A 24,855-nucleotide genomic window follows, 5' to 3' on the forward strand; every position below is an offset into this window, starting at 1 on the left:
CGTCATTTTCGCGGGAAAGGCTCACCGAGCCACCTTTTCAATAGAAATTATAATAGAAAAGGCTTTCGGGGGTGAAATTCATGGAGTGGGTGTTGTGAAACTTTTGCCACTCACAAAAGATATACAATTTAACTTTTGTTGAAAAAGTTACCTAGTATTACTTTAACATTGGTGAGTTTTAGTTGGAACTAGCTTCAATGGATGATGATGTCCACTGTATCTCTGTTTATGACATGATGAAATGTGATGTTAGATATTTAAACCACCCTGGATTACCTTATTACCATTACACTTCCCAACCTGTGTGTGTGTGTGTGTGTGTGTGTGTAATGTGGGGATGTTAATTGCCATTTGCCACTGAGTATTCTGTCATCTGACGCATTTGCCACAGTAACACGGCTGTCTTAGTTTCATGCACTGTATTTATTGTTTGCTAAAATTGTTGTTAGCTTAGAAATTTTAAGGCGGATACTTCACCGTCATCACCGGCAAATGTCAAAAAGCCCGTTGATGGGATTATAAATGTGTGCTCAGTATTTGAAAAGCTTAAGACAAAGCAATGGGATATTTAGAGACATTCAAGAAATACACAATTGTTGGTCAGACTGTCAAAACAATCCTTCAAAAATTAACAGAAAAGTGGCATGTTTGTTTTTGCCACCTCCTCCTAATAAAGCCATTTGAGTTCCTTGGTTTTCTGCTATATAACCCTCTCCAGCTCGTCACAAAAACATAGACAACTTAGCCCCAGCTCTGTGGCACAGAATGTCACGTCTGATATCCTGCTGCCAGAGGTGATGAAGCTAATTTGGTGGTCAGTCTGTGGCATGGCTAACAAACTAAACTCTCATTGGACCTGGAGCCGTTAAGGCTGTGCTGTGTCGTGGCATTGTGGTGGACCATGAATCTAGCCATAGGGCACTAATATACCCCAAAGCCCTAGGCTGTCTTTCTCGGCGGTGTGCTAGTCTGTGCAGACACTAGTTAAAATGGTTGCAGCTATTTGACCTGATTCTTGGGTGAGCTCTACCTTTTGGTAACCTTGAGTAACCACAAATTTGGTGAGGTCACATGTTGCCCCTATTATGTGTTTATTTTCCCTTTTATCACGGTATAGTGTGTGACATTGTTGAGGGCTGTGCCACCAGAATGGCACTTTTGGGTCCTTCACTGTGTTGTGGTCAAGCATTTACATACAGTACATATAAGATGGTTTCCTATGGCTGCTGGAAGTAAGCTCAATTTAAAGTTCCTGACATTACAGCACCTGCAGTGATGACATCCATTGCAACCAGAGTGATAAATCAACAACTCCTAATGTGTTTTTTTTGTGTCTGTATATTTTAAGGCTCTCTGCAAGCCTGGGGAAGAATATAAGATAGAAATAAGCTTCAAATATTAACTACTCAATGTGAGCTTAAGGTGGCGGCGATGATCTTCAGAGGCTGTAAATTACTCTGAACATACAATATAAAAGCCAAGTTTATAGTCTTATCCGGCCCAGAATGCTTAAAATCTTCACAGACTTGATGTTGTCACAGCAGAAATTGTCAGAACGAAATTCTGTTGTGTGTGTGTGTGCTTGGGGGACCGGAAGCTAGGTGACCAAACAACTTCCTCCACTCGTTGCAAGGTGCAGCATCTTAAAGTTTTGCTTGTAACAGAAGAAAGCACTAAACACAATTACATTAAGGAAACTTATGTCAGAACGAAATTCCTTTGAAATACCAGTCCAGGGTCTTAAATCCCACCACCAGGGTCCTTGTCCTACACCTACCTCATGACCGACTTGCAAACCATGATTAATCTCCTTTGTGTTTTAAATGTATATTCTGGCATAGCAGAATTGTACAAAGTAGGGTTAAGTGACAGCTAAAATGATTGCTTCGTCTGGATTCCTATGGCTGCTTCTGCCCCATCTGAGGTCAACAAAATCAAAATAGTGTGACTGTTGGTCGATGGTGGAAATACTGTATGTGTGTCAAAGTTGATGATTTCTGACTGATTGTGAATTTGTGATGTGGGGATTCTTTTCAAATGAATTAAATGTAGTCTGAAATATATCGCTCTCATACATACTGGTGTGACTGGGCCTTTTTTATAGTTTCAGAAGGTTCATGTATGTGCACCTTTTTGATTTGTGCTGGATTCTCTCTTTCTTTCTCTCTCTCACTCTATGTTTTGAAGATTACACATAATTCAGTTTATATTATCATTTATAACTGATATGTGACAGTGGCTGGGACTGTAGCCCTGGGCCACAAGAAGGCTATGGCCCAGACCACCAGGGTCCCTGTCCTTAAATGCCATGGGGCTGCTCTCCTTCATAGCCTGCCGACCCACACACAAGATGCCCGGCTTCCAGCTGAGAACACTGCAGGACTCTGCAGAGCTGCAGCTCTCGTTTCCACAGACTTTTCCTTCACATGATGCTGTCTGGCTATTCACAGTCAGCGATTTTGTCAATACCCCCTTGTTTATTTTCAGTGATTGACAGTGTGCGTTGGTGTGTGTGTATGTGAGGAGGGCAATGAGAAAAACACACGTGCCTTTCTTTCTCTTTTGTCGGCTGACATTATAGCTGCCCCTCGCTCCTCCTTTATCATTGAAATTGGAGTTTACCTTTTACAACCCTGAATGTAATGTTTTTCTTTCTTGGTTTTGTTTTTCAAGTGATTATTAGCATCCTCTCGGGCCAGCCGTGTATGGCTCGATGAAACGAGCACATCAAACGGCCGTGTGCCCCATGCGCTAACGAAGCGGCGCTGCCACGCTGGCTCGCTGCCTTCTGCTGTAAGGCACCTGCTGGAGTGACAGGTCTGCAACAAAGGACACACACCACCCACCCGCCACAAGAGAGCCATCAGTGTTGGTGGAGTGGGAAGGACAATGGAGCAAAGAGGTGGCCGGGGCCTTTAGCCGCACGCCAGCTCGCCTTGACGACAACAAGAGAGCACACAAGGCGGGGAAGAGGAGACCAAAGGGGAGGAGATTGTCTCACACCTGCATGTGCTTGAGTTGTCTTGGTCAATGGCAGACATTTGTACTGTAAATAAAAGCTGGGAATTGGAAAGGAAACTTAGAGTAACACACACTCACTCACTCACTCACTCACTCTCTCTACAGAGATGAAAACAGAGGGCAGTTCATCGTTGTTTATGGGATGGTTGGTTCATTTAGGGTCAGATGATAGAGTGCAGATCTACATTGCAGTAGCTATTTCAGATGTAATGCACACACACGCACACGCACACACGCACGCACACGCACACGCACACGCACACACACACACGCGCGCTTATATGCAGGCTAGTGTATGTGAACAGTGGGGGGGAATAAATCAACTTAGGCCTCACATGGAGCCTGGGCCATTTGTGCTGTGCTATTTACTTCTGCAGTGAAATAATCATTAGCCTATAAAATGTGAAAGTGAAAAATGTAAAGACAACCTATAAATAGTCGGAGAGCAGGAATATGGATCACTGGCCTCGCTGAGTCCCAGAAGACCTTGGCGCTTTGCTTTGTCTTAATTCTCTTCTTATCATCTCCCCATGCTCTTTCTCGTTGGGAGAGTTTAGTGAAGGCATAACGCACGTGTGCGCGCACACACACCAGGGCTGTTACCTGAGCTCAGAAATTACATTCGAAAGTGGGTCTTAAAAACTGTCCGATTCTTTTTATTATAGTCTGTTATTATTATTATTATATTTTACATAGAAAATGGTGCACATTACTGGTGCACATTACTGCAGAACTGGTGCTCAGTACCATTACATCAACAAGAGGGTGCTCACTGTCAATAGCAAGCTTACAAAAGGTATTGTAACAGTTAATTCGCGCTGGGCATGCAAGCTCGTTCAACAAGCTCATGTTTTTTCTGCCTGATTATTTTGTCTTTTTTTGTGTATTAACACCGGACAGATAAAAAAACAAGTTCTTAGCTTGAATCACGGGTTAGCTGTGACGTTGCTGTTTTTCAATCATGTTATAAACGTGTAATGTGTTTTAGCTTGATTATATGGACAAGTGGTTGGCATGTGCGCACACGCTCTGAACGTAGGTTACACAGCTGTGTATGAAAGACCATCAGCGCGCACTGCTGTGGTTGTCAATGTCTACAGCCTCTCAATGTCTACAGTCGATTGCACATTTTACCCACAAAGTCAACAATTATTTGAGGGTATTTATTTCCCAGCCCTTACACACAGAAACACGCATCCACTAGTGGATTTGCACAGATTTCCTTTTTAATAATTTATATTTCGATTTAATTCCACTGCTTTTTGTTTCTGAAAGTGATGTTTGACTCTCTTAAACACAAGCTTCTTGCATTGTCCTGCCCTCATTTGAAAGAGTTTGAAAATCCTCATTAAAGCTGATCAGGTACATCGACGCCATTGACAACAGACATTCTGAATTCGGCCTAGTCATTAGTCCAGAGTCCAGACCATGTTTTGTTAGTTGTAAAATAATGAGTCGAGTGTGATGTCGATGTTGTTTGGTTTCACCCTCCCTGATTGGCCAGAAAGTGTGGTAATCCCACTCTGAGCTGATTAAAATAAGTCTGCAGTAGATTAAACCAGCGTAAAAAGTATGTGAAGAAGTGTGACTTCTTCATCTTCAACTTTTTCTCCGTCATCTTCTTCTCCCTGTTAATCTTTTTTTCTAGGTTGTGAGACAATAAAGTTTCCTCTTCTCATTTCCTATTCCATCTAATTCTTAGACCCTCTCTGACTCAAAGACCTCAAAGAGTGTGTCGTGCGCCAGCCTCTCTGAGGTGTAATTGGTCCTCTTCCGCTCTCTCTCTTTTTTTTCTCTCATCCTCAACTCGTGGTCCAATGAACACACACACACACACACACACACACACACACACACACACACACACACACACACACACACACACACACACACACACACACACACACACGCTTGACACATTCGGCCTAATGATTTTGAATAGTGATTAAAATGACTCAGAGAGTGCGCCCGCTTCTGTGGTATCCGGACCCCTCCATCATTAGCGCCCTCTCTCTCTCTGTCTCTCTCTTTCACTCCGTCTCTATACTGTTAGTCAGGCAAGGGGCTTCAGACGACGAGGCCTGGGGTGGGCTTTCATGAGCGCAGACTCAAAGGTTTTACTGCACTTCTTGTAATCATGGACAGCGCCTCTTCTAGGACTTTGTCGCCGTTTCTCGTCTTCCGGGTGGCTCTAAGGTGCCTTTGATTCCCTCACATCCCCACACTCAGGCCATATCGTGTCACATTTTTTTCCGCTCTCCCTTACAAAAAACCCAGTCCTGCCCCCCTCTTCTTTTCAACTCCTCTACCCCTTTCTCTCTGTTCTTTCGTTTCCAGGCCTGCCTTGCTCTTGAGGAAGCGCAGGCTCATCAGCCTCGCGTTCATATTTATTGTCCTTGGCTTTACAGCTGATTTAGCAGGTCCCATCTTTTGCGACTACTTAACTCCTGCAGCACCCTTCCCCTTCGCTTCTCCATTCATCTCCCGCTTCACCCCCCCCCCACACACCCCGGTTTGCCTTGATCCAGATTTTTTTTTTTAATCTTCTCCTGCCCCCTTTGTTTTTCCTTCTTCTCCTGTTTTAAATGAATAATGCAGGGAGGGAGGAAGCGGGATGAAAGAGGAGCTAAAGCCAGTTGCCGACCTCCACGGCGCACAGCTCCGTTCTGTTTCTCTCACAGGACCAGCACGTCAGGCTAACGAGCTTCACTTTGCACCTTGCTCTCTCTATCTCTCTCCATTCTGCCCAGCTTTGCCTCAGCCTCTGCCCCATTTTGCCCCACATCATTCTAGGTTTGCTACATTGCTGCTGTTCCCCGTACCCCATTGGAGTTGAGTCTGTCCCCACATTGTTGTCTACTCAGCCCCTGTGCTGAGCTGCTCCACTTTGCAAGGCAGTTCCCGACCATGGTTCTCTTCTAATCTTCTCATGCCCATCTCTGCTCTACTTTATTGCATCTCTTCTTTCTTGTGTTGACTCCTCTTAAGCCCAGTTTACATTTTGCTGTGCGATGGTGTTGCTTGCCAAAAATAACAGATTTTCAAGCTACCAACGCCATGCATCCCTTTGCGTTTTTCTTGGAAAAAGTTAACTTCAAAGGTAAATGGAGGTCTATGGTTTGTCTTGAACCAATCTGGGAACCCATCGTCAAATAAAAGGGAAAAACAGCACCCTCTGCTGTTTTTTGCTTATTCATTTGGCTCTGGGCGGAGCTGAACGGAGGACCCGTGCTCAGGGAAACCAGGGTTTTGGTCTGCCTTCAGCCTTCCACTTCCGGTGGTGCGACTATGTTTTCATTCCCACTTACAATATTTCTCCACGGAACACTAACGCAATTTCTCCCAAAGAACATGGATCGTTTTGGTTATAAGCCCACTTGTTTCTATGATGAAAGAGCAAGTTAAAATGTTACTAACTTTCCGAGGTTTTGTCAGCTCCGAGGACGCTATCGTTAAATGAGTTTCGGTTTGTTTCCAGTGGGAATTGAGCAGCACACATGTAAATCCCACCCACTACATTTGATTGGGTAAAGCGCGGCCTGCTTCCTGATCGGAAGGCACGCCCACACCACGCCAATGTGCACGGGTTGTCAACACGGCCACCGACAGATCCAAGCGCAGCGATGGATCTGTTCTTGAGAGATTAGTCTTGAAATGGACATTTGGGCATAAAATTACAAAATTATGCATAAACAGATGTGTTCTTGAAGTGGTAAGGCAAAGAAAATGATTTTGCTACCATTCCTTTCGCTCCCTGTGTCTTCTGTGTATAATATAATCAGCTAGCTTTGTGACTTGGCCTGCTGTGTGATTGCTGGGCTCCCATCAGATGGAACGCAGTCAGAGACGGAAAGCATTGTTTGTTTAAATTGAGTGGTTGGTGGTCTAGCCAAATGTTGTTTATTTTTACTTAAAGGGATATTTCACTTTCAAAAGAACTTTGGGTCATTTTATCATCTACTCAGGCTTTTGTGAGCCCCCGAGACCGTTTTTAAGTTGCTTGATTCAGTATTTAAATATTTGATATTAATTTTATCAGACACGCCCCCTTCCTATACAAACCCATTATAACTTCAAACTCCATTTTTAACATGTTAGATTCATCAAAAACACCCGTCCTTGGTTTTGGTGACTCACCCCGCCCTCCTAATATGCAAGGGGGCCGTGTTTTTTTGATAACTTTTTTTAATGTATTTTTAATATTATTTTTGGAAAATTAAAAAAATTAAATACAATAAAAAAAATCATGAAATAAGTGAAAAAAGTTATCGAAAAAACACGGCCCCCTCGCGTATTAGGAGGGCGGGGTGAGTCACCAGAACCAAGGACGACGGGTGTTTTTGATAAATCTAACATGGTTAAAATGGAGTTATAATGGGTTTGTATAGGAAGGGGGCGTGTCTGATAAAATGAATATCATATATCTAAATACTGAATCAAGCGACTTAAAAATGGTCTGGGGGGCTCACAAAAGCCTGAGTAGATGATAAAATTACCCAAAGTTTTTTTGAAAGTGAAATATCCCTTTAAATCAGCAGGAAAGAAGTCATCAATATGTCAAAGAGATTCATTAGATTCTTACAGCCTCACTAACTATTATCCAAATCATTATTTTTTTCCCCAAATGATCTCTTATAAGTCCTTATAGAACAAGCTACAGGCTCCGTTACTGAGTGCCTGTGTATATAATTGTCTTAGTTTCTATTGATTCACTGCCTACAGCGCACTGAAAACCAGGCTGCTAGCTTGCACCCAGTCCCTTGAGCTGTGTGGCCGGCCAGCAGTGTATTTCTAGCTCTCTCTGGTCAAAACTGTGAACTGGCCTTTGCCATCCACGCATCTATGAATAGTCAGCTTTTAGCTGCTGCTGCCCCACTGCCACCAGTGGCCAAGCCAGTCAACTCAGCCAAGTAGGCAGCCAAGCAGCTGCCTCCTTCACACGACAGAAAGGAAGGCATCCAGGCTGGCATCTGGAGTTTTTTGCCTGCTGAACGTTGCGGAAGGAAAAAATGTATCCGTGTGACGCGAATAGGGGAAGCCACAGTGAGAGTTCTGGAACAGGAAAATGAGTAAAATAACAGAAAACAATGCCAGAAAAGAGGAGGGGATAGCAGGGAGGTAAGCAGGAGATGACGAAGTGAGTGCCTTAACAAGTGCCAGGAAGACCACCCTGCCACCCAATACTGACACTATTTGACACATACTTTTAAGCCCAGCATATGCTTTTAATTCCATTTAGAAATGTGTTTTTTTATGCCATTTTTTCTTTACCTACGGTATGTATTAGAAATTGGTGTGAGAGAGTGAGGCTCAAGAGTATGCCGTCTTTACCCTGCTCGCCTCGTTTACTCCTCCTGATTGAGTTGGCTTCGTTAATTGTCCTGAGTTCCCTGGTGCCATGTTGATGTAATGTGGCAGTCTTAATTGATCTCGTTAACATGGGGTGTGGGAGGTGGCAGAACGACAGGGAGCCCAGATGCCCCCTGGGTATTTTGACACGCAGGCAGTCAGAGACGTAGCGGGTCAGCGAGAGGAGTTGAGGATGCCAGCCCCAATCTAACAACGCAGCAGGCTGAAGTGTAAAGAATCAGAAAATCTAAATGTCACCATAGCCAGCCAGCCCCTGGCTCCAGCACTGTGAAATGGGCCCCATTTACACCTGGCCTTACAATTCCTCTACAGATGTGTCCAGAGTTTGTCTTAACAGAGCTCTGAGCCTTAGCTATGGGTATACCTACCTAGGTTATGGATCAGATTTTACTCAGCAATTAGTCTTTTTATACGTCAAATGATATCTTTTATAGATTTTTTAAACACAACTCTAGAAATGCAGTTAAGGTACTGTTCAGCTTGTACTGTATCTGAACCAAGGTCTGAACCATTTCTCCTTAAGATTTGTGAAAGCAGTCTTGTATTACCCAGTACCGGTAGTCTGCATACAGTATAACTCTGTGGCAAGCACTCTCTGCCTGAGAAGGCATGCCTGTTTCACTATTGCTTATCTCAGACTGCATTGGATCTGTCTTCCTCTGAGTTGGACAGAGAGTTGAGGAATCCCCGATTACATTCATTAACAAGGGTTTGACTTTCTAGGGCAATGCATGAACAACAGCATGGTACGTACAGTTTTTATTACAAGAATTAGGAACAGGCTGTAAGACTGCCCAAACTCACTCATTGTGTTTGTATTTTGTTTTCCTAAATACCCCCCTTCTTAATTGTGCAGACTGCAGCACGGTCTATGAAATGAAGAACATAATGTCTAAAAAAAATATTTCAAATCTTAAATGACTACAGGTATGTCATTTCTGACAGAATATCTGTAATTTCTTTCCAAAATGCAGTGAAAACCACAGATTATTGATTTTCTCCTTTGGAGGTTATTTAAGTTAAAAGGTGAATAATGCAGGATGGGACATTTAACAAATGTTTTCATTTAAAAGAAAATAATTGGAAATTCTCTAGGCTATTTTTCTGCCTCCAGTGTTGGGTACTTTTAAATCCTCCTAATTTGTTAGCCCCTTTATATTATGAAAGCCTGCAAACTTATTTAAAACAAGCTCTTAAATGTAGATCTCAGGAAATAACATTCCCAATATAGTCTACGCAATCCCTGGAGAGGGTATTATTCAAACAGTTATTTTAATGATCTTCAAAGCCTGCACACGGGCCAGCAGAAAAGCCAAACAAATCTAAAATAAACATGAATGAAGCAGCGAAATGCTCAGACGCATGCACATACACGCATGCATCTACACATGCACAGTTGCACACAAACTGTCCAACCCCTCTCAATGCGCACACACACACACACACACACACACACACACACACACACACACACACACACACACACACACACACACACACACACACACACACACACACACACACACAGAGCCATGCAGATATCTCTGTTTAATTAGCATTATTAACCTTTAGTGAATCGGTCTGATGACATCAGCAGGGAGACAGCTCCTGGATGCCATGCCTCTCTCCATTGTAGCGGGGGGATTTTTAATTGGCAAGGGAGACGCTCTCACTCAGTCTGTTCCATCAGAGGCGACAGAGACAAGACAGACAATAACACACGGATGACAGACAGACGGATACACAGACCGACTGCAGTCACTCTGCTGAAACACATGCAAATGACCCACCGTGAAGTATTTTGCTTCCCCGCTCCAAAGGGAGCGGGGAAGTTTTGTGTGCGTGCGTGCCCGTTCGTGCGCGCCCACACATGGATGCCATCCATGCATGTATTCATGTGAGTGAGACAGATTATTGCTTGACGAGGCATTACAGATAGTGACAGAATCATTAGAATCCCAACTCCGGGTTTTCCGATCCTGCAGACCAGCCATATAGTCTGGCCCCGGTCCTTTCTTCCCCCCCCCCCCACCCCCCCACCCCTCCTCCTGAGGTGTGAACACAAGCTTCTAGTCTGTATTTTTTCCCTTCCTGACTCTGTCAACAGCATCTGCTCATTATAGCTTCCCTGCATTAAGCTGTTTCCATTTCCTCCACTGGCCTATACAGTAGTTTCTGTGTGTGTGTGTGTGTGTGTGTGTGTGTGTGTGTGTGCGTACTTGCAGCCACATCTGTGTCTCTGCCTCATTCTGTATGTTGAATATATGCATCCTCTCCCGTCCACACCTTACATGTGTGGGTTTTTTTTTTTGCCGATGACACATGGCTATTGTTATGCATGCACTGCAGCCTGACTAAATTATGAGTAGAAAAAGGTGTTGAGTGTTCAGCTTGTAGAAAGTTCCTATGCATTCTATACCACACATATACACACACCGGATTGGAAGTGTTTCCTGTAAACAGGAACGAGTTTATCCCAAACGGAAACCGTGAGGTAATTTCAAATGCAGATACAATGTTTGCATCATTCTTCTTTTTTTCAAATTTATTTCTCTTTTTTTTAATGATGGTCTGCCTGCTTTAAGCAGGATGAATGGTAAATCCAAGCAAATCCTTTTTTGGAATATCTTATGCACTTACGCTTTTCTCTAGGCTACATGCCAGAACATGCAAATATACAATGCTATGGCATACCCCCTTTCTCCACACTCTTGCCCTCCTTGCCCCATAACCTATATTTCGTCAAAAAAACGACTTAAGAGCCTGTATAACCAGTTGCTCCCCTGAAAGGATTCCTGGAAGGATTCCAAGGAAATATAAAGGGCAGTATTATCGCTGCTCATTCAGTTTACCATCGGGGCTGTCTGCTACTAACTGTACCACAGTGCAACTTGAGAGGAACTCACAAAAAGACTATCGAATCCTCCGTCACGATAAGGGATCTGGTTACAGTGATACTGGACACCGGCCAGCCAGTGACTGCCACAAGAGTCCAAGAGCCAGTTCATTTTCCTAGAACTGGTCCATGCAAACTGTTGTAAGGGTATTGGAATTTGTGCTTTTTGTGCCACTAGTGTGGGGCTATTCAGAGACTTTGAGTTTTTATAAAACTTCAACTGAAGGCTGACCAGAGGTGTTCTGTGTGTGTGCGGGTACGTGTGTGTGTGTGCGTGTGTGCGCGCGCGTTCCTCAGGGGTGTGAAGGATCCAGTCCCCTAACACCATGGATATGGATGCACAACCGCAAGGACAACAAGCAGCAGTACCAGTTTTTCAACCTCAGGTACTACAGCACTGAACACATTCATCACCCACACAGATGCCTTACTAAAGCCCCCTTCCCTCTTGCAATGAAAGCTGTGAATCCCATGGCAGTGTTCCATATTGGCAAAATGTGGGAACATGAGCCGGTGTTGATTTTTTGAGCGGTGTAGCCGCTCCTATAAGTGGGGTTGGGAATTCGTCTTTCCCTGTACTGTGATTGGCTGACTCTATTCACACCCTTTTCGCCGTACCGTGATTGGCTGACTCTATTCAGACCCTTTGCTTTGATTGGCTAGCGAGACGCATGATGAAATAATAACCTATAAATAGCACCACGCACTTCAAAAAATCATTTTTTTTTAAGTGAGCTTCCATCACTGTGATGACCACTGTTGTTTCTAAATAACACCGCTCACTTCACACTGGGTGTGATTTTTGGGCGGTGTAGCCGCCCCTATAAGTGGGGTTGGGACACCTCATTAGTACACCCTTCGCTGTACTGTGATTGGCTGACTCTATTGGCTGACTCTATTCAGCACTGTGATTGGCTAGCGAGACACATGATGAAATGAATAACCTATAAATAGGACTATGTACTTAAAAAAAAACACTTTTTTTTAAAGTGAGCTTCCTTCACTGTGATGACCACACCGCCCACTTCACACTGGGTGTGATTTCTTTTTTATGTAAAATGATGTTCTATAAGTTTCCCTACTCTTGACCTAGTAAATTTATGTAATACCGTACAGTAGCGATGTAGCTACAATAGGAAGCGACTCTTTAAATCCTGTGACCTGTGAGCATGCTGTAAATTTTTCGTGCAGAAGATTTGGAAAAACAGAAAGCAAAACGGCTGAATTCAGCATTTCATGAAACTGTCTGGGAATTGAAATAAGGGATCTACAATCTGCCGCCCTGTGCATTATATGTAATATCCTGTATTTCCCCGTTTTGTGTCCTATTAGACACCTTGTGTGAGCATGCGTACTGTATCCATATCAGCTATTCAATGTGGGAACGGACACTCTACGGAACTTCATAAAATATGACAAAGTATGAATGATTATCCACTGTCAGATATGTTTTATCCAGCAAAGTTATGGATTCTATGTGGGAAAGGACACACACACACACACACACACACACACACACACACACACACACACACACACACACACACACACACACACACACACACACACACACACACACACACACACACACACACACACACACACAGAGCAAAGACACAAAATCATCTTGTCTGTTTTATGATTTCCCTGTCTTTTTCCTTGCTGCGTTGTTTATCCCTTTCATCACCTCTACAGCTTGCAAGTTCAGGCAGATCACTAACCCTTCATTTCACTTACCAACCCCTCTACTGCAGTCAAGAAACTGTATATTATCTGCATCCTCCTGCCCATAGTGACTGATTTATTCAAATTTAATAATGGGCTTAGTGGTGGCCTGGTGGGTTGGAATAGTAACTAATTTAGATACTAAAGGGTGCTGAATTTATAATTAATGTTTATGCCGTCCCTGTCTTCTCCTTCAGATCACCCTGTACTACCCATTCAACAGAACTTTACCATGTGTGTCCATGTAATGTGAATTGTGTAATTATCCATTATACATTATTAGTTATTGTGTATGGTCCAGTTATACTGTACCTTAGCTGGGAGAAGCACATAGCATTGTAGCATGTGTGAGTGTGAGACTGGCTGCAGAGGGGTGAATGTTAAATTTGTATTCATTTTTTTCCCTATTGATCCAAGCTCTGGAGGCTTGCATTGCCTGACCTCCCAGTGTGCCTCTGTTGGTTCGATACAATCCAGGTCGTTCCGTGCAAAATCTGGTCACCGTTGGATTTTAATTCCAGCCGCCAACATCAGGCCCATCGATTTCCTTCCACAAGGATGTTTCTTTCCTTCCATAAAGTATTGAATGGACTTTTAACAAAGAGGATCATCCATACGCCCCAGGAGTGTGTGCGTGTGTGTGTGTGTGTGTGTGTGTGTGTGTGTGTGGAAAACATTTTTCTTTTTTTTTAGAGAGGGAGATGGAGAGAGGACTCTAAAAATAGGCCTGTGTTTTCAATTGTTGTTTTTCTCGTCTATGCAAGGGCACTGCAATATTAACACTGGAATTGCCAAGGGGGTTAATTTACTCTAAGATTTGTAATTGTGAAATTAAAGATAATTGGGCTGCACACAAAGGAAAGTCAGATAAAGGCTTTAATGATTAATTTGAGTTTTTAGCAGCATACACATACTCCCCCGCTCACATTGTATTTTCCACACCCCGTGTTTTCCAATGCTTTTCCCAACAATTGACGATGCACTGTTGCTATAGTTTAACCCATTTAGAGCGGGAACCCCTGTACGTAACTATATCTTTCAATCCGGGAACCCCTTTTGCGGTAGCTGTTGCTATGTACAGTATATAGCAACAATTTTGTTATTTTTGATTAATATTTGAAGTTTTTCAGAAAAGGTCAGGATTTAGAAGGCTTTTTTAGAATTGGCCTCAGGTATAAATGGGTTAATTCTCTCTTCATAGTGTTTTTCTGTTTTTGTCTGAATTTTCATCACAATTCTCGTCTTTGATCCTCGCTCTTCAGTGATGCACAGGTCCGTATTTTTGTGTGTGCATGGATATTGGCAGTAAAATGAACTTGGTATGCTACACCACGTTTGTTGCACTTTCATAAAGCACGTCTGAACTGATTTCATATTTAGTGGAAGATGGGGAGAGAGAGCGCTGGTAGGAGTATGCAGATAGCTGTCTTAACCAGCAAGCCAGATGGGTGTCTTTCAACAAGTCCTGAATCTGTTTCACACTTTCTCCCAGGGTTCAGTCTATTCTGCAGCACAGAGAGAGAGGGAAGGGGGGGGGGGTAAATTATCCAACACCACTTTATTTCCTGGGGAAAAAAAGAAAATCTGAATTGTATATGTGATGAAGGATATTCAGTATCGCTTGCGATATATCTTATCTCTTGGTCCCGGAAGTATGATGCATATGCATTAGGTAAACGCGATGAGCTGGTAAGATGTGCATTTTTAATGTTGCATTTGCTCTTTGAGTGAGTGGGAGGGTGGTGAGAAGCCCCCTCAGATCACATTTTTGAGCGTCACTGCAGATTTTTGACAGAGACGGGATCCATCTGTGAGCGCAGAGACAAGGTGGTGAGGTTGTGCTGCAGATTGAAGGGTGATTCTATACTTGGTTGTGCGCCGGTGTTGCACACCTGAAATAGCAGATCTATAAGCTCACACGTTGTAAGCTTGTAGATTGGCTATTTTCAGTGTGCGACAACTACAGTAGGTATAACGGGGCTTTGAGAAGCAGGAGAAGCACCTTTGGGGTGAAGTCTGGCTGGCTGGCTGGTGATGAATATTGTATGGTGCTGAGCTGGGGGGGATAGTGAGGGTGGGAGAGGGCCCCTCTGCCTGGTTCATATGTCCCCTCCTCTCTTTCTCTCTCGTGTGTGTGTGTGTGTGTGTGTGTGTGAGAGAGAGAGACGGCACCTCTCTCTGCCGCCGCTGGCCTTTCTCTGGCAGCCGCTGGCACTGCTGGGCTGTCATATCACACCTCCTCCCCTCTTCTGCTTGTCTTCCTCTCTTTTTCTGTCTTTCTTTCTCTCTCTCTCTCTGTGTCTCCCGCATTCCCTCCTTCCTCTCTCCATGTGTCTGTCAGTGGTGTTTGGCGATGGTGTCATTATTGGCCAGCCCATATCACACTTCCTCCGATGCGCTGTCTGTCTGACTGCCCTCCCTCTTCCCCTCCCCTACCCTCCCCCCTTTCGCTCTCTCTCTCTGCCAGTGAGTTGCCCATGGCGATTGTGCGTCACCTTTATACCAAGACACGCTGTCCCTCACAGTCGTTACCCACAATGCCTTGCCTGGCTGCCACTTAATCTCCATCCCCTGCAGCTCGTCCCATCACCAACCGGAATGATGTGAACAAAAAAGAAAGAAAGAAAATACTGTAGCTATAGCCTGGATACTTGGATAGTAATAACGTACCACAGGATACAGCCTACCAATTCAATTATGGAAAGGTAAATGAAACCTACAGTGTATCATAACGGTTACACCTTGGAGGAGGGCGGTGCGAAGCTTAGGAGGTCATTCTCCATACTGACTGTAGCTTTCTCCATGCCTTTTTGTGGTATAGACTGTTTCTGGCTGTAAACAACAGCTGCCCTCAATGTTCCAGCCTTTGTGTTTGTCACCGTTGCCCTGGGAAACTACATGCACATTGTAAAATCCTGGGTATTAAAAAAATGCCCATATGATGATTTCTTTATCCTTTATTACCAGCTCGGGTTGTTTTCACTGTTGTTTGCATTGAGTCCGCCTTCTATGTAGTTTTAGTATAGGCCTTCAGTATTTATTGCTTTGATCCTACCAGTCATATCACCCCTCATTGTTACACACGTTTGATAATCAGAGACAGAATGCTACTTTCATGGTGGCACTTCCAGGATTGACGTGGCAGGAAGCTGACCACTGTCAACGTCCTGTGTGAAGGTCACTTCACACAGGACGTGATACACTCACACAACAGGGTTGTGACACACGGTTGAATGAATGGAGAAATAGAAGGAGCAGAAGGAGAAATAGATGGATGAGTGGACGTGAAGTCCACGATTCAATGCCACAGGAGAGTAGAGACACAGTCCCATTGTGTCCAAAATTGTGTCATAGCTGGTGTAGAGACAGAAAGCCAAGTATCTCTGAGAAAGAAAACGTCGGGAAGGCCTTTTCTTTCTCTGTTTATCTGCTATGGGCTTTTACACTGTAACAAGTAGGCTGTGTCATGATTTATACCTTTTTAAATGTCTTCCCATTGTTCTACTTGGTGACACAGTAAAGTCTCCAGTGTTCATTTATCCATTTGCATCTGTTGAGAGTATTAGATTAGATTAGATGTCTTTATTACCCACAAGGGAAAATCGTTTTGCTTGGCTTCATTGACTATCATCAGTGTTGTGTAAATTAATGTTTTACTTAGTACTTGATTTGCTCCTTTTCCCCCCTACACCAAACCTCTTTGCCGAAAATAGCCGATCTACAAGCTCACAACGCCTCGCAGCGCGAGGCGTTGTGAGCTTGTAGATCTGCTATTTTCGGCTAATGTTCCCTTCAGAATAGGGATACTTGGGTTCAAGTGGTTAATGTAAAAAAAAAAACATCCTATCACACAAATATTTGTCGGACCCCCTATAGTAGCTCTAAGGAACCCCTGTTGAAGACCCCTGCCTTAGAGACATGAGTGCATACCTCTTACCCAGGCACTTTGTGTGCCATGTTCCACCCACTGAACTGTATAGGACCTTTTCATCTGAATGGTGAACCAGGCCACACAGTCACACTCTTAAGGGCACAGAAGAGTCACCTCTTGTTCTTTCACAAAGCTGCAGTCTGAACAGACCTCTCCTCCCAGTTTGTTTCAGCCAAATGACCCCTTCGTCATTCAGGGTCACTCCTCTGTGACTTCCCCTCCCTGTGTGTGTGTGTGTGTGTGTCTCTGACCCTATTTGTGTGCGTGGTGTGTGTGTGTCTGGGGTGTGGGCTCTCACGTTTCAGCTGGAAGCTCCCGACTGTGTGACAGCCGTGCACGGCGGATGAGACTGCCTGTCAGTCAGCCGCACGGCCCTCCTGCCCTTTGAAGGCCAGGCCAGGGGGTGAAGAGGTGCCGCAAATGGCCTGTGAAGTTTACATACACTGCCCACTGCTAAACAGATTAGCTCTAATGAAGTGTCTAATGCCGGGTGCCCGCCGGCTGACATAATCCTGCCTGGCAGCCCGGCCCCGCGGCTGCCAAAAAAAGTCGCCCCCCCTTCCGGCCCCTCTTCAACCGCCCTCGCACGGCCCCTGCCGCCACCCAGGGCGACTCCACGCAGGGAGGTGCCCGCCGTTAATCACGCCGGACAGTGTGCGATCTGACATGCAAATGTAGGTCATTGCATATGTAAATGTGTGATTACGGGGCCGGCATGCCAGGACACATTAGCGAGACCGCGCTCTCAGCAGGCGGTTGTCACAGCGCTTTAGAGGCTCATGCTAACATTTGTCAAGCTACCATGCAGCGAGTGAAAGCAATGCCCCCTCTTCCTCCTCATGCCACTCTTGCTCTCTCTCTCTTTCTCTCTCTCACTCTCTCTCTGCTAATCTAAACATTGTGACTCCTGCATCCTAAACAAACATGTTAGTGACCACAAAGAAACAAATCAATTCTCAATATTGCTCACCCTTAGTTTCAATCACTAACGCCTTTGTAGATTTCCACGCAACTCAATTCCCATCATGAATTTGTCAGCCAAATCCTTCATTCTTCTTATTATTGTTATTGTTGTTATTATTATTATGCTGTGTATGTGTGCAGTGGGAGATATTACTAGTGCAGTACAGTGGGAGTTGCTGAGCGTTGCTGTGATGCTGAACAATAGGAAGTGGAACAGTATGTCATGCTCGCTGTCAGAGCTGATGATGACGGCCACATCATGCTGGAGAAAAAAATGCACACACCTCCGCCGTGTTAATTGGACGGGGCATCTCGTTGGCTCGCGCCTCTCCTCCTGGCTGTCAACTTAAAAAAAACAAAACAATGAAATGCTTAAATTGGTTGGCCCCATGCTCTGCACACCAACCCCCATCCCCACAGCCCTCCTTCCCTCCAATACACAGGCCTGTTGTGAGTCCCACTTCCCTTTACTGTGTGTGTGTGCACGTGCGTGCTTGTGTACACTACACGTTTGTATGTACTGTATGTGAATCTATTTATCTCATGCTACACGATGCAGTCTTTATATTAGTTCTGTCAGTATATCAACGTGTTGGCAATGTGGCGAGTGTAACAAACAGCATTTTATGGCAATTAGTGATGATTTCACAGTTGACCACAGATGTTGGTTAAAGCAGATGGCGTTTTGTGTTTCCTTTTCTATAGGTGTAGGTGTACAGGACATTTTTAGTGGTGAATGCATTATATTAAGACCTATAGTAAATAGATTTCTATTCCCTTTTTGAGCAAACTTCTTCTTGGAGGTTTTTGTTGTTGTTGTGGTGCAGTGGTCCGGTTTCCTCTGTGCACCAGCTGGGGGAAATCCTCTGTCTCTGTCCCATGTGTGTGTTTTCACGCTGACTCTGTCAAACACTGTAACACAAGTGAAACGGCTGGACTTGATATCATCTCCCTTTCCCCTCCTCCTCCTCCTCCTCATCTTGTTTCCCTCCTTTCCTAAGTTGTTTGTCCACGAGCCGCTCCCTTGGCCATGTCAGGCAGCAGCGCTGGTGTGACATGCGGCATTCTGATATCTGTCACCTTCTGCTTGCCCCCCCCCCCCCCCCACCATGCCTTGCCAACGCCCAGCAAAAGTTTACAAAGAAGGCTAGAAAGGTCATGTTATGTTTTTTTTATTAATTAGTTTTTTCGCACGTCCAAGGGGCTTATTACAGCTTATTTCTGCGTTTTGCTTGTAATTTATTTATTTATCTCCTCTTTTAATCGTGCTGGATGCCGCTCATTACAGGCAGCACACAGAGGATAATGGAGGGGAGAACCAGAGGCAAGCGAGAGCCTGTGAGCCTGTCGCCACTCGCCAGGCTGTCAGTGATGGGTTCCTGGCAGACAAAGGAAAGAGGACAATATTATGCTGGAGTATAATGAACCTAATGACCCAACTGAGATGAATTGGCTCCATTACAAGAAAGAATACCTTGTTAGATCAGACTGCAAGTTTGTCAAGTTTATTCTGTTGTAATAAAGTTGTACTCACACCGTGCTTGTTGTTTTTTTGCGTCATTGAGTGTTCATAGTTAACTTTTTGATCCCCCAGGGGTCTGTCCTTGTCCCTTAACTTTTTTTCCACTGTAGTACCTCTTTGGAAACCTTGCATAGCTTTCAATTAAGCTTTATTTGTCATAAATATTTTTAGTTTACAGGTGTAAAATAGTGGTTGATTTTTTTTAAACAAGCTAGTGCTATCAATTAATTTCATTTAGATAAATAATGATTAGAATGGAGGGGGGGAAACATGTCGGCTAAATGTCAAGTGATTGATTGATTGAATTTGATTGAATATTTTATTAGGCAAAACATTTAAAACAGCACAGTTACATTTAAAATACTTTGTCTAACAGGTCCGTTCATAAAAGTCCTTGCGGACTTGTTTCCAATGAGGGCCTTGGTATTCAATTCATAGACATATATAGTGGCACCACAGTTCGAATATCAAAACAAAAAAAACAGCAAAAAAATAAAAAAGGGGGGAAAAATATATGTGCAAGAACGGGGGGGGTCGGCTGTCTAACGGGAAAATGGTACTACCTCCTCTTTTGGCCTCCTGAAAGGTGATTTTTTTAAGGCTCTTTTAAATGAGCCCAGCGAACTGCATTTTTTGAGGGATGGGGTTAGACTATTCCAATCCTGGGTGGCAGTGCTGTAGAAGGAGAATTTACCCATGTTTGTTTTATGGGTGGGTGGTACCAAATTGTCAAGTCACTAGCTGCCTGGAAAAGTGCCTAGTGCAGCCCCTCGTCTTTCATCACTCATCCTTTCTAACTTCCTGAGCTGCTGTAGCAAAGATATGACTTACTTTGTTATTGTCCCTTCCTCTAACATATACTGTGTTTGTGTATGTATGTCTGTGTGTCATTTCAGAAGCCACTGCAGCCAGACATGGGCCATAATTCCCTGGCTAACTTCCAGATTGAGAAGAAAATCGGTCGCGGACAGTTCAGTGAAGTGTACCGGGCCAGATACCTGCTAGACAACACATCAGTGGCCCTCAAGAAAGTCCAGGTGAGATAGCACTGGCCGTCTAAAATGTAAACACAGAAACGCTTCCGATGCTGTCGACGAAGAGTTTTATTTTAGTTTTTTATTCAATATAGATATCTTTTTTTTGCTGAATTCTGCTAAAACTATTAGTATTCTGCATAGAATTCTGTTATGTCTTGCACTCCTAAATCAATAGCCTATAGTAAACTAAACTACCCCGCCCCCCACACACACACACACACACACGCGCGCGCACATGCTCACGCACGCACATACACACACCCTCTAGCTTCCAGCTGGCAGAGAGAAGCATGCAGGAATGTTGCAGTGCACTGCTGTAGGCTGGTTAGCATTCCACACACACACTAAGCCCCCCCCCCCCCCCATCACACTGATACACTCTAATATGCACATATGCTAAAACTCAACGGTAACACAACCATAAACACACATGCACAGGCACCAGCGCACAGTCACGTATTCTGTTTGGTTGTGTTCTATCGTGTCACTGTCATTGGCTGGTGCTTCGTTACTGTTAATGATCCATCTGACGGGGTTCAGCCCATGCCAACTACACCCCTCCCCACACACACACACACACACACACACACACACACACACACACACACACACACACACACACACACACACACACACACACCCTCACCAAAACACACACATACTGTATGTAATGTGTGATAGTTGGTGATCCAGCAGCTATATGCTATGTCATATGCTCTATCCCTCTGTCTGTATTCAGGATTATATGTTGTATCTTTTTGGATGAACACCCCCCCCCCCCCACACACACACACACACAGACACACCAACCACACAAGTAGTATGTATCACTCAGTAAAACATCACCCAGCGACTGTGACGGCACACTCGTACAGTGCATAGCAGTCTCAAAAGCCATGTTCTCTCTTTTCTCCCCATGTTTAGTGTTTTTGTTTCTCTTCTCCATCTCCATCCCTTGAATTTGCTATAACAGCTCTCTCTCTCTCTCTCTCTCCGTTTGTCTTTCTGTCTCTCTCTCATCTCTCTCGCTCTCTCTCTCTCTCTCTCTGTCTCTCTCTCTCTTCCTTTTGATCTCTTGATAGATATTCGACTTGATGGATGCCAAAGCTCGGCAAGATTGCATCAAAGAGATAGATCTCCTTAAGGTAAAGGACCAGGGGAGTGGAGACGGCATCATGCGCTGTGCTCTGTTCTCTTAAGGTGCCTCAGCTGAGACCTTCCACCACAGGAAAACAATTGATCTGCGCCAGACGGATCTGATCTGTGTGTGTGTGTGTGTGTGTGTGTGTGTATGTATGTTCAGTGTGTACTGAGTGTACGTATTGTCTGTCTCGAGTTTGGTGTGTGTGTGTGTGTGTGTGTGTGTGTGTGTGTGTGTGTGTGTGTGTGAGCATTTGTTTGTGCATAAGTGAATGTATGTGTGTGTGTGTCTGTACACGTGTGAGAGAGTGAGTGAGTGTACCTTTGTGTTTGAGCATCTGTGCATTTGCGTTTGTGTACCTGCTTGTGTGTGTGCATGTGTGTTTGTGTGCGTGTGCGCGCACGTGTGTGTGTGTGTGTGTGTGTGTGTGCAACATCACTAGCTCCAGTGTGTCGTACCTCCAGGCTCACATTGACTCTTTTTTTTAATGCTGAAACTATTGTTATTTTTCATCTCTCTATAATGTTTCAAAGGGGGGCCAACAGTGCATCAGCATGAAAATGTAGTAGTCTCCCTCATGTGTCTTTTGATGTTCTATCTCGCGCTTTCCCTCCCTTCTGTTTTTCCACCCTTCTTCTTTTCTGTCTCTTTTTTTGTTTCTTTTTGTTGTTTTTTTTGTTTCCAAATGAAGCGTTTTCGTTTATCAAACCACGTTCGACGCGAGTCATTTGAGCTGCTCTCAAACGCTAATGAACAAACTAATGACAGCCTCAATAATTCCTGCTGTCTGCGAGATCCCACACGAGTGTCACGCTGCCGCGTTTGAGAGTGTGCGGGGTTGTGTAGTTACAGTATGTATATGTACGTGTGTATATGCATGTGCACATACTCCTGGTTCGCTTTCCTGTATCGTTGCTGTGGGCAGAAACCGGTTGAATCTTGTGTTGTTTATGTTTTTCATAAATTAATGCCCCATTTTATACTTTGTCGTATGACAGTGTCCCGCAAAAGTAGTGAAAATAGCTGATTGACAAGCTTGTAGACTGGCTATTTTCGCTAATTAAAAAATAAAACCATTTGGGGAAATGTTTAAAAACAATTCACCTATAATAACATGGCCGAAATAGGCCGCCAGGTTAACCCATTGATACCTGGAACGCATCTGTGTCACTTTAGATGTCTTTGGCTATTCAAAAATAGCAGATATACAAGCTCATAGCGCGGCACCGAGTGCCGCGCTACGAGCTTGTAGATCTGCTATTTTTTGAAAAATCTTGATTTTTTTTTTTTTTTTTTTTTTCAAAAAACTGATTTTTTTTAAAGAATCGCCTCAGGTCTTAATGGGTTAAAATGGCTAAGTCTGTCTTTGGGTTTTATAAATATTGAACCAATAACAAGTATTAACAAGAGCTTGTGACTATACATTGTAACTATATTGGATCCATTGGAACACAGGTTCTTTTTTTCCATTTCCTGAGAAGAAACGCTTTTGGAGACACCGTACAAGGTTTCCTTCCCGACAGTGACAATATGTATCATTTATACACACCTTCTCTGTGTATGTGAGCTGGAGGCGTTTTGCACACATATAGATCTCGTTCTCTCTCTATCTTTCACCACTACACCACTACCAATTAGTTCTTGCTACTATGACACTTCATTGAAACTCCTACGGCTGATCGGGGGGAGGCGGGGTGGATTGTAGGAATAGACCCTGTAAAGAGCTATACTATAACAACACAGGGTCCAACAACAGCGTTGATTCATGTTCACGTTCTGAGTGGCAAATACAATGATGATTGTATGACAGCATACACAAAGAGGTGTTGGCGGGCCTCTTACCAAACGGTCAGAGGCCAAAGTTATACGACACCTGAAGGCTCACACACTCGTTTCCTTATATGGGGGATATAAGTAAACGAGTGTGTGAGCCTTCAGGTGCCAATCTCCGTTTTTTTCCTGTCACTTAACGACATGAACCCTGGGGTCTCTATTTTGGGCCTGTCATAATAGGCGAACATTCGCAAAAAAAATAGGCGAACTTTCGACGAAAATAGCAGTTCTAGAAGATCGGCTATTTTCAGGGAAGGGATTTGATGTAGAGGGAAAAAAAGGAAGGGGCCAAGCACCGAGCTCTGGGAGACCCCGGTCAACGAGGTATAATGGGGTTTAAGTGGTTAAAACCATGTCATGTACCTATGTGGCTTTCTGTTGCACACTCTCCCGCACTCCCTCCCACTCTTCCCTCATACCACCTTTCACTTTTCCGTGTGTCTCATTCCTACTGCTCCCTCCTCTGCCTGTTTTTATCTCCCCCCTGTTGCCATGTCATTCCATCGGCGCACTTTCTCTGTCTCTCTCTCTCTCACCCTGTCTCCCCCGGAGCATTTTGTGCCTCCCTTTTTGTCTTTTAAGCAATGTCTTCTGGCTGAATGCTAGCGAAATGTTGGTGGTTATTCAGCGGTCCCGCCCCGCCTCGGCCAGCCTTAAAAAACAAAGGGCTGAGTGTGAAAGAGACAGTCCCTCTGCCTCATCCCCCGTTAGACAGGCCAACAGGAGACACAGCCAAATCAGAATAATGAGAGGCACGCTGGCATGGCCCGACTGGCATGACACATATACGCGTGTGCGTGTGCACACACACACACACACACACACACACACACACACACACACACACACACACACACACACACACACACACACACACACACACACACACACACACACACACACACACACACACACACACACACACACACACACACTCTCAGCCCTTCAACAGTCTGCCTATTTGTTTATTTGTCTGTCTGTCTACGTCTCAGACTCAGTCTGCCCATTCGTCTGTGCTCTACTGTTCTGGCATGATGATTTCTTAGCTGGAGAAGCCCACTTCTTCCATTCCATCCCTTTTTGTGTGAATCCACACTGAGAGAAATGTTGGCACAGAAATAGCCTATTCTGTGCTAATCTGAAACATGCAAAAATGTTGGAATCCCCTAACTGTGTGTTCAACTGTTCATCCCCTCTACTGTTTGTGATCGCTATCAGCCCAGCCTTGTACTCTGGAAGCTAATGATTCCCTCTAATCACTGTTGAAATGCTGTGTGTGTGTTTGTGTGTGTATGCATGCATGTGCGCCTGGACTCTGCTTCCGATTAGATTACACCGGTGGTTTTCTGACAAGATAGAGAACTGGCACAACCCAACCTCATTTAACCGAACTGGCATGACACACACACACACACA

General features: G+C 44.3%; 1 protein-coding gene across 3 annotated transcripts in view; it reads left to right on the forward strand.

Moving 5' to 3' along the window:
• nek7 (NIMA-related kinase 7) overlaps positions 1-24,855 on the forward strand; it is a 79,874-nt gene that overhangs the window by 15,972 nt on the left and 39,047 nt on the right. Inside the window, exons 2-4 of one of the 3 annotated variants that reach the window (XM_080432004.1) lie at positions 11,585-11,673; positions 20,325-20,465; positions 21,548-21,610. In XM_080432004.1, coding sequence (XP_080288130.1) covers positions 11,614-11,673; positions 20,325-20,465; positions 21,548-21,610 — 264 coding nt within the window. In that variant the 5' untranslated portion in view covers positions 11,585-11,613. The remainder of the gene's footprint in view (positions 1-11,584; positions 11,674-20,324; positions 20,466-21,547; positions 21,611-24,855) is intronic. The other 2 variants (XM_080432005.1, XM_080432006.1) reach the window with 2 other exon arrangements.

This window comes from Gymnoscopelus braueri (genome assembly GCF_963280865.1).
Source record: "Gymnoscopelus braueri genome assembly, chromosome: 6".
In the NCBI taxonomy this organism is placed as follows: domain Eukaryota; kingdom Metazoa; phylum Chordata; class Actinopteri; order Myctophiformes; family Myctophidae; genus Gymnoscopelus; species Gymnoscopelus braueri.